The 10,373-nt window shown below is 33.3% G+C and overlaps 1 protein-coding gene across 1 annotated transcript in view; it reads right to left on the bottom strand.

The window, feature by feature from the left end:
• Nucleotides 1-7,433: 7,433 nt before the first annotated feature.
• Nucleotides 7,434-10,373, bottom strand: part of fbxo8 (F-box protein 8) — an 18,252-nt gene continuing 15,312 nt past the window's right edge. Inside the window, exon 6 of the mRNA XM_056457513.1 lies at nt 7,434-8,244. Within this exon, the coding sequence (XP_056313488.1) occupies nt 8,057-8,244 (188 nt within the window). The 3' untranslated portion in view covers nt 7,434-8,056. The remainder of the gene's footprint in view (nt 8,245-10,373) is intronic.

Below are 10,373 nucleotides of genomic sequence, written 5' to 3'. Positions count from 1 at the left end.
AACACTAAGGTTGTGTGTATCAAAATAACTGTGGCGATCTTCCAAACAGTGGACCTGCGAATGTACTGTAGTGTGTTTCTCCAGCACTGTTGCCACCAGAGATCAAACAGTTTGACACTGGCGCAATGAGCGCAGCTTATGAAGGGGATCCGAGTGCTGTGTTGGGTGCTGGCTGGGGAAATGTTATGATCTTGTAATTACGGGTCTTGGACAGATGCATTATCCAGGCTCAGCGTTGGAGCCACTGGATATTATTGTAGCCAGAGAGCCGGAGGGCCAGACACCTACCATCGAGGAGAGGGGCTGACCCTGCTGGCCCTGCACCGTGGCTCCCCGCGCCATATTGCACATTTAAGCACCAGGGTTTTCCAAGTTCACCGGCTTTGTTGATTAACAGGCCAGCTTTGAGGGGAGATGATGTCTGCATTCTCCAAACGAGTTCCCGGTGAGGTCATGTTGATCTGGGTCGTGGGGCACGTGGGAATATGGCACACGGATCCATAGAATAACGCGTTTTGTTTTATGTTGTCACTTTTAGCCATGTCTCAAACAAGTGATATTTTTTAAATATCTGATACTTTAAATTCATGTTTTGATATTGATATCAGACCACAACTATAGTTTTATAAGTCTGCAAAAGATTTTCCAAATACAGTATACATAGGCTATTTTTTTCTTACGCTGTAAAAAATGCATGGTTATAGGCTACACATTCCATTCATGTTGTCCCAACACAAATAGACATAAAGTTAACTTAACAAATTTAAGTGGATTGAACATAAAACAAAATGTTGTCTAAATATTGCGTTGTTTCAGCTCATTAAAAAATAATAGTTTGAACAAGCAGAAAAATATTTTTTGTCAAAATGAATATTTTTTTTCTAGAATGTAATTTCACATTTCAATTTAAAAATATTGTCATTTTTAAGACAGTTTCGCTCAAACTAACATATGTTTTCAATTGCTGTGATGTTTCAATGGTTATTCTAATAAATATTGATTTCTAAACTTCTAAAGTAAAAACATCGGTATTTTGTTGATTAAAACCTTATTTAAACATATCTAAAAACTAGCCACTTTATCTTATTTTGAATGATATTTTTCATGCAAAAAAGTGCTCCAAAAGGAAACATTTTTATTAGATGTTTGAAAGAAAGGCCCTCGATTTCTTACTGAATAATAAAAATGATTAAAAGACTTAAATCCCGAAAAACTGCGACTTTTCAAGTTTCTATTTAAAAATCTATTATAAAGATGTTCAATTATGTGATCATTTATTTGTATGCAATTACGTATTGTAATCATTCGCTTTTAGTGATAGTGATATTACGAGCAAATATCTAACCAGATCTAAGGACTTTAAAATTTTAGTGTTACCACCTCTCAAGCCTCTGCTGATATGGTCTTCTGGAAATACGGGCGCCCTAAAACAATAAGAAATAAGACAACATTATCCTAATTAAAGACATGTTTTTTAATCACTCACCTTATTATAGACTGTATATTTGGGTTTATTCATTGTGCTGATAATGGAGCCATTCTGTTCATTCACATCCACAAGACAACGAGAAACAGTTAAGCATGCAAGCCAGTGCAGTTATAAGATGACATGCCCTATATATGAATGTCTTCCATCGGTTCTGCGGTCCTGGAATAACTCTTTTCTTAATCCCTCAAGTGTCAGACACCGGCAAATGTCAAGCGTCCTATATGGCATGATGTGACAGTGGACAGCCCCTGTCAAAGAGATACGGCCTCGTGCAAAAACAAACCATAAAACAAACTTCTGCGATCACGGCCACGGTAATATTTTAGACGGGTTTCAATAACTCTACTTGCCAAGTGAAGAGCGTGGTTCGTCTTTGACTGCATGAAAAACTCACCTCAGACAGGTAGAGGAACTGCTCTCGGGAGCGTTTGATGCTTTTTGGGATGATTTTGGCACAAGCTCACAGCTGTGGCACACCTGTGGAGAACTGTGCGATGGATAGAGTTCGTGAAGGCCGTTTATGGTGTGAATGACAGAAGACTCTATCTGCGCATCACCGGCTTGAGACAGGCAACATGCTCAGCTCATTAGTGTTATCTTGGATCAGATCTTAGGATGTGCGCTCATAAATAAGAAAACGTTTGATCAAAGGGACATATGTTTGGAGATTGCGTTGGACATACACTGTAAAAAATGCAGGATTCCACACAATTAATTCATGTTGTCCCAACACAAATTGATTAAGTTAACGTAATTTTAAACACATTTTTGTGGCTTGAACATAAAAAAATAAGTTGTCCCAATGAAATCTCAAGAATTGTGTTGTTCAGCTCATTTAGTTTAAACGAGAAAAAAAAAAAATAATAAATAAATAAACTGTTGAGTGTAGCCTAGTCCTTCCCATATTGTCTTTAGACTATATTTATTTATTTATTTATTTATTTATTTACTTATTTATTTATTTATTTATTTATTGTCTTCGTTTAATCAAAAAATATTTTCCATGTTAGCTATTTTCACTTTTCTCCGTTTTATGAGCCGATTTGGTTTGCAATAGTGAATCGTGCAATTTTTTTTTACGTTTAGGCTATATGTGCAACTTTTATATAATTTCTTTTTTCCTCCATGGGCTTATTGACCATTTTTTTCGCAAATGGAAATGAGGCTGTGAGGGAGAGATCTGTTTAATATAAGGTCAATTTAAAGCGGCATCGTGCAAAAGGAAATGCTGCAGTTAAAGGCGAGTCCATCAGCAGTTGATATGGGTCGAATTCCTGCATCCAAATGAGCAAATCTAAAAACAGAAGGTTAGGCATTTTAATGAGCTAAAACGTGGCCTATACATTAAACCTTTTTTTGTATGAATTTTAGAAGGATTACCCGGCTGGAACACACAAGAATTATATATATATATATATATATATATATATATATATATATATATACACTCACACATAATATAAAAAATTATAAAGGGATAAAAATGGACGAACTAATGTCGCCGTTCAAAGTGGAATGTGAAAAATGTCTTTTCTTTTGGTTTCTTTACCTTAACAACGCTGAGAATTATAACCAATCATACAGGTTTCTGTTGGGCTAATGATTGCAGTAGCCAATCTAAGTCGTGTAGATTAGTCACAGCTAAATTTAGCTCACGTTTAATGGGCTCCTCAACTATAAACTGCAGATAAGACGTGAGGGATATATTTAGCAGCTTCAGTGATTATAAAAGTTTTATTTATTTATTTATTTTGCAAAACAATTAATGTCACGAATGGACATTAAGAATGGACAACACACACAAAAAATGAAATGTGCTGTTTGTTCGAACTGTTTTATAAAGTGAGCTGAAATAACACCATTCGTGTTTTTTTATGAATAATTCACGTGCTCAATTCGTTAACTTTCCTTTATGTTGTCCCAAAATCGATGGTGTCGAACCTTTTTTTACAGTGTATTTGTCTGTAAGACAAGAGTACAGTTTATCAAAAAAATCGAATAATCAAGAGCAACGATCGACACTCTCAGAAATAAACAGAGCGGTCACTGGGGATAACTAAAATTATCACTCTCAGAAATAAAGGTACAAGAGCTGTCACTGGGGTGGTACTTTTTCAAAAGGTACACAATTGTAACTAAAGGGTTCTTATAAATACCTCAAGGGTACATTTTAGTACCTAAAATGTACAAAAAGTGCATCTCTTGAAATGTTTAGGTAACAAATACCTTTGAGGTACCAATATGGACCAGTACAAATGTGTACCTTTTAAAAAGGTTATAATTAAGTGATAATTTGTATAATAATAGGCCGTTCGTGAATGTATAAAATATACAGTTGAACTCTGTTTAGAAAGGCAGATAAATCTGATCTCGTTATGATACCAGCAAACCATCATAGTCTTGTAGACTTTTTCCCAGCAAAAAAAAAGTCATTTGTCGTATTATCTTAACGTTGACATATGACTAAGGAAGTCAATCAAGCTATATAATAACTCACTCCAAAATTCTTGATTATTTAGTACAGAAAGTTGAATTGCGTTTGAGGTGATGGTGGGGGGTGGTTTGCAGGAAACAATTATAGAAACAGGGGCACTGCCGTCCTCAACGCAGGGTCTGGGTTATACCTGAATTATAAAGGAGGACACATGAGAGGACCAGCCTAAACAACCTGCCGTCACCAAAGAACAGCTACACCTCCTCGTCCATATTTGTATTGTTTACGAATTTTTTTTAAACTCATAAAGGTGTGGGCTATACGTGCAAATAGAAGGAGATCATAAAGAATATACAACACTGAAAATTGCAAGACTATCACGAGCAAGACTATTGAAACTTGAGTTTGAAATCTAATTAATTTACACGAAACAAATTTAAACAATATCCAGAGTAAATCGGAGCTTAAAACTGAAGAAAAAAAGACATATTGCTTTAATTGTGACCTTCATTGGATTAATGACCCTGCCTTTCACCACACAAAAATGTTCATATTGATCCACTTCAAAGACAGCAGATGTATGTCTAACTGGTATTTTCCATGCCCCCGACAATAAACGGAAATATTAAACTAAAACCAAAAATCCAATTACTGAAGACATTTGCTATAAAACCGGAGACCTTTGGGTTGGCAATTGTGGTTCCTTTTTTTGGAGCATCATTATGTTTGGCATGACGTGGACGAACGAACTGAGTGAGAAAAAACTATTAAATCCTCCGCATCATGTCCTAGGAGAAGCTTTTCCAAAATAATAACACGAGAACATATCCGTGTTGTCGTGCAGATCAACTTCTGCTTCCGAATCACTGTGTTATTGGCTAACCTAACGTCTTTTAGAATTTCCCAATGAGTTTTTAAGCGCATTTTAAAAGAGTTTTATTAATCATTTATTTTGATTTCGTTTTTTTGATAGTATGGATATTATTGTTGTTGTTGTTGTATTGTATTGTTGTTTTATTTGATTTGTTCAAACAGCATACCTCACAAAAAATAAATAAAATAAAAAAAATTAGTTATGTATGAAATTTAATGAAAGTTAAATGATGAAATACATAGGCCTATTTAAAGACACAATATCCTAAAAATAGGCCATATCGATTCGTGTAAAAAGTTAAATGGTGAAACATAATTAAAGACACAATCATTATATGTCATAATAAGCCCACAATCAAATCGGACTAGGTGTAATTTATTTCATGTTATTATTTGGAAAGCTATTGTCGCCATATCTCTGTCATCACAAAAAGTGTCAAAAACTCAAGGTCTTTGCGTTTTCTCCCTGGTGTCAGGTTGACCAGACGCAATTTCAGGCGTCAGAAAGGCTCGCGTTGTTGCTGAGCCGGTTATTCTGATGAAATGCAGTCATAGCGAAGGCAAGGACTTCATCAATCATGCCAAATTATAGCCAAAACTCTGCCATTAGACCTGAGAAACATAACGTCACCTCAGATAAACAACATAACGACACGCCTTTGATAAATCCACGGACAAAACAGAAAAGGTACGAGCCTGCTATAGTTATACCTGGAAATAAATAAATTGTATTCTAATTTAATAAAGCTTTTGTTTTGTTTCACCATTTAACTTGACACATCTGGAAAAGAAATAAAATGAATCGATTGTTTTATATGAAACAGGAAAACGGGGTCAATTTGACGCACTTGTATGCTTTTTTTTCATAACACAATAGGTTTATCTAATTTATGTAGGCATAATATATAGTTTTGGATATCCGTTCTGTAAACAAATAATGTACAAATGAGCCAGTCTGAATTGTGTGTGTGTGTGTGAAAATAATGCTTTAATGCTAACAATTTATTAAACGCTTGCTTTTATTATTTTAATTTTTTTTCATAGCGTAATTTTAACTTAGAGGACACATCTTCTCAAACTCACTGGCCATTTTTAGAAGCCATATCAACAATTGTATGAAACTTTATTTCCATCAGAGTAAATTGTCTCAAATGAATGAATAAAAAAGGTCTGCATTAAATGAACTGTAAATTTTGCAGCAGCATATAATTTTGAATATAAATAATGCTTAATAATTTACTCAAACGTAAAGGAAGAAATGGCTTCATCGATAAAAGAAAGTCGCGTGATTTATAGAAATTCTGCGAAAAAAAACACTTATGAACCACAGTTTTCATAGACCTAATTATTAAATTTGCATAAAAATGTACATCCCCATTTAAATGCCTTTAAAAAAATGACAATAGACAAACAGGGATTTTCAAACTTTTATTTTAATGATATACAATCTATAAGTGCGTTAGTCCAGTGTTATCATTCCGAAATCTATATTAAACAAATCTTTTCTACTGTTTAACTACAGTTAAGAAGATTTGTTTAAAGAGAATTTCATTTGCTGGATAATTACCTAATGAATGCAGAACATTAAAAGAAAAGAAGACAAAAAGTACCAGGGAAATATGAGCTGTAATCTAATATCAGAATTACAGTTAATTTAGCACTGGATAACAGTGGTCAGAATTATTTAGGCTTCGTTGGCATGACATTTCACAAATAAAATGATGTAGCAGTTTGCGGAGCTCTTATAACATTGTGACATTGTAAATATGCCAAAAAAGTGCAAAAGAGAATTCACTCTTTTAATCAAGGGAAAAAAGTATTAGTCTTAAAATACTCCAAAATAAAATTTCATGTTTATAAATCTCTATACTTAAATATGTACATTATGTGCAAATAAAATGGTCAATCTTAAATTAAACTATGCAGCGCGTGTAAATAATAATGTTTTCCTTATAATGTGTATGTTTTGTAATTATTCCTTACTATTGGCACCCAATTGAAAGTCTAAATAAAAGAAAAGTCTGAAATGCATGAAAAATACCCACATCAATGAACTGAAAGAAAATAATTAACTTAAACGCTATTTGTCCAATGTATTATTAGGAAAACAATATTTTTATTGTATATTATACTTTGTATAAAGCCAAATGAAAAATTAAGAGATCACATAAAATCTCAAAAAATATCCAAAATGACAATATTGTTTTATTTTAAATTTGACTTATTCTATAAGCTACTGATGCCATTTCTTCCAAATGTAAAATAAATATTGTCATTTTGTGATTCATTAAATAACAAAAATAATAATTTCCATAATTCAGAAGAGTAAAGAAAGTACAATTTTGTGGAATAACCATGATTTTCTATCACAACACGTTAAATAATTAGTTTTCGGTCCTTTTTCAAAATAAAAATGCCCAAAATGACAATATTTTTATTTTAAATTTGGTAGAAATCAGACCTTTATAGAATAAAACAATTTTATTCAAACCAATACCGTATAGATTCAGTAATTCTATTGAAACTCTCTTCAATATGACTGGAATAGGGTCTAAATGAATTTGGGGCACAAAAAAAAAATCAGAAAGAAAGAAAAAGAGAGACCAAAAGAAAGAAAGATACATAATAAAAAAAAAATCAGTGCATACAATGTCTGGTGGGTTTTACTCTTCTAAAAGAAGACGAGACATAAGTGACCATGCACAAACACAAAGTCTCCTAAAATAAGAAATAACACACAGAATTCAATTAAAAATGCTTTTGTTCGACACCGAAATCAGAGTTCTACTGTTTTAGTCTGTTATATCACAGTGACCGTGGACTGAATGTCATTAACCTTGCTTGAATAGCAAAAAAAGCTGACATTCATTGATAAGCATGAATTCTCTCCCCTTCCCCGAAAAAAAAGAACAGCGAGGAAGGAAATAGTTGTAAATATGACTCAAACCCCAAGTCTACATTCAGCTTTATAACTGACTTCATAGCTTATCTTGTATATCTTCATGTAGCTACATGGTTTTGCATGTTTTAGCGGTTTCTGCTACCATTGCTAGCCTGCTAACAACTGACTTGCTTTGTGGATTCTTCACATCGTGGCCGGCCCTCTGCTTCGTAGAGATCCAGCACATCATACTGAGAGCTAAACTCATAAGACTTCAGTTTTAAAATGACCTGACAGTGTTTCTTCTTAAAGCAGAATCCTAGTGCAAGTTGCTAATGTTGTTTTTTTTGTCTCGTTAACGTGTCGAGCGCTGTAGTGCTTAGGCTGCCACATGGCCGATCAGATAGATGTTGTCATAGAGGTGGCCTACAAAGTCCTCGCTGATGTTCTGAGCGGCCCGTCGCGTGTTTCGGATGAACTCTCTCTTAGACATCTTGTTTTTTACATGAGGGCTGGTCAGGTCGATGGAGAGCAGGATAAGAGAGTAGCACAGCACGTACACTGCATCTGCAAAGCCCCAACAAAGAAACACAGTTTATTTTACCTCACATTTATAGGCTTCTATCACATTTTATCACAAAATGTATCTGATTTTCTTCAGATTTTATTGCTACATATTTTATTATCACAATATATTTACCGAAGCTGTCACTAAAGTTATTTAACAGGTACTGTATAACAAAAAATATTTCAGAAGTCTGTAAAACTGCAACAGAGAAACAGTTTGTCATCACACATTAGGTTTATATCACAAAATGTATCAGATTTTCATGTTGCGATTAATTTCTGAAGATTTTATCGCGGTATACGGTATTATCACGATATATAAGCTGCAGTAAAAGTTACTTTACCAGGTATAACAAAAATACTTAAGAAGTCTGTAAAACTGCAACAGTGAAACATGGGTTGTCACCTCACATTAGGTTTCTATCACAAAATATGTCAGATTTCTTTGTTGCGATTAATTGCTGAAGTTTTTATTATGATATACACTGTAAAAAATGGCTGTGAATTCAACAGTAAAAAAACTGTAGAAATGCTACAGTACAAATACGTAACCTGGATAACAGTATGTTTCCTTAATATATACGGCAAATAACCGTAAATTGACTTTCCCACAATTCCCTGTATGGCACATCACTTTTTATGCTTTTTGTTGACAGTACTATGGATCTTTTTAGTTGTTTCTCCATCAGTTATGTACATTAGAGATTTATGTTACATCTAATGTTGATTAACAATGTTTATTTCATGACTTTAATTTTATGCGTGTTACCATACTGGTGTTTAGTAGCTGTGTGAATGACACTGAGCACCTTCTATACAATGACACACTTTTCTGCTTGTGGGAAAAGTTGATTGTGATGAGCATTGGTTCATTACGTAACTTCCTCATCACACCTGCATATGGGTGTGCTAACATGTCTAACTGTGTAACAAAAGATGTGTAGATGTTGGTAATTCAAAAATCAGACATAGTACATATGTAAATTAATAAAATACGGTAATTTACTGTAAAAAAGAGAAATTACTTTTACGGTATGTGCCGTATTTTTAACAGTAAAGTACTGGCAACCACAGCTGCCGTTTTTTTACCGTAAATTTGACGGATTTATTTTTTACAGTGTACGGTATTATCACGATATATTTACCAAAGCTGTAGCTAAAGTTACTTTAACAAAAAATACTTCAGAAGTCAAACCGCAATAGAGAAACACGGGTTGTCACCTCACATTAGGTTTCTATCACATTCTATTACAAAATGTATTAGATTTTCTTGTTGCGATTAATTGCTGAAGATTTTAACATGGTATACAGTATTATTGCAATATTCACCCAAGCCGCAGTAAAAGTTACTATAACAGGTATAACAAAAAATACTTTAGAAGTCTGTAAACCCACAACAGAGAAACACAGGTTGTCACCTCACATTACGTTTTTATCACAAAATGTTTCAGATTTTCTTGTTGCAATTAATTGCTGAAGATTTTATCGCGGTATATGGTATTATAGCGATATATACTTAAGCTGCAGTAAAAATGACTTTACCAGGTATAACAAAAATACTTTAGAAGTCTGTAAAACTGCAACAGAGAAACACAGGTTGTCACCTCACATTAGGTTTCTATCACATTCTATCACAAAATGTTTTACATTTTCTTGTTGTGATTAATTGCTGAAGATTTTATTGCGGTATACGGTATTATTGTTATATATTTACCTAAGCTATATGTAGCTAAAGTTACTTAAAACAGGTATAATAACAAAAAATACTTTGAATATTGTTTGATTGTATGAATACATGCATGTATAACCAAATTAAACTGCAAAAGTATTGGAAAGTCTGTAAAAACCACAACAGAGCAACACACTTTGTTACATCATATTAGGTTTCTATCACAAAATGTGTCCGATTGTTGTTGTGATTAATTGCTGAAGCTTTTATTGTGGTATACGGTATCATAGCGATATATTTACACTATGCTGTAGCTAAAGTTACTTTAACAGGTATAATAACAAAATGCTTTGTGTATTGTTATTTGTATGTATACATGTTCAAAATAAACATGTTTCAACCAAATTAAATTACAAAATAATATGAAGTACAATAGTTAATAATGTTTACAATATAGTTA

The sequence above is a fragment of the Danio aesculapii genome, chromosome 1 (genome assembly GCF_903798145.1).
Source record: "Danio aesculapii chromosome 1, fDanAes4.1, whole genome shotgun sequence".
NCBI classification, from domain to species: domain Eukaryota; kingdom Metazoa; phylum Chordata; class Actinopteri; order Cypriniformes; family Danionidae; genus Danio; species Danio aesculapii.
The sequence above is the reverse complement of the archived record's forward strand: the minus strand, read 5'-3'. Positions and strand labels throughout refer to the sequence as shown.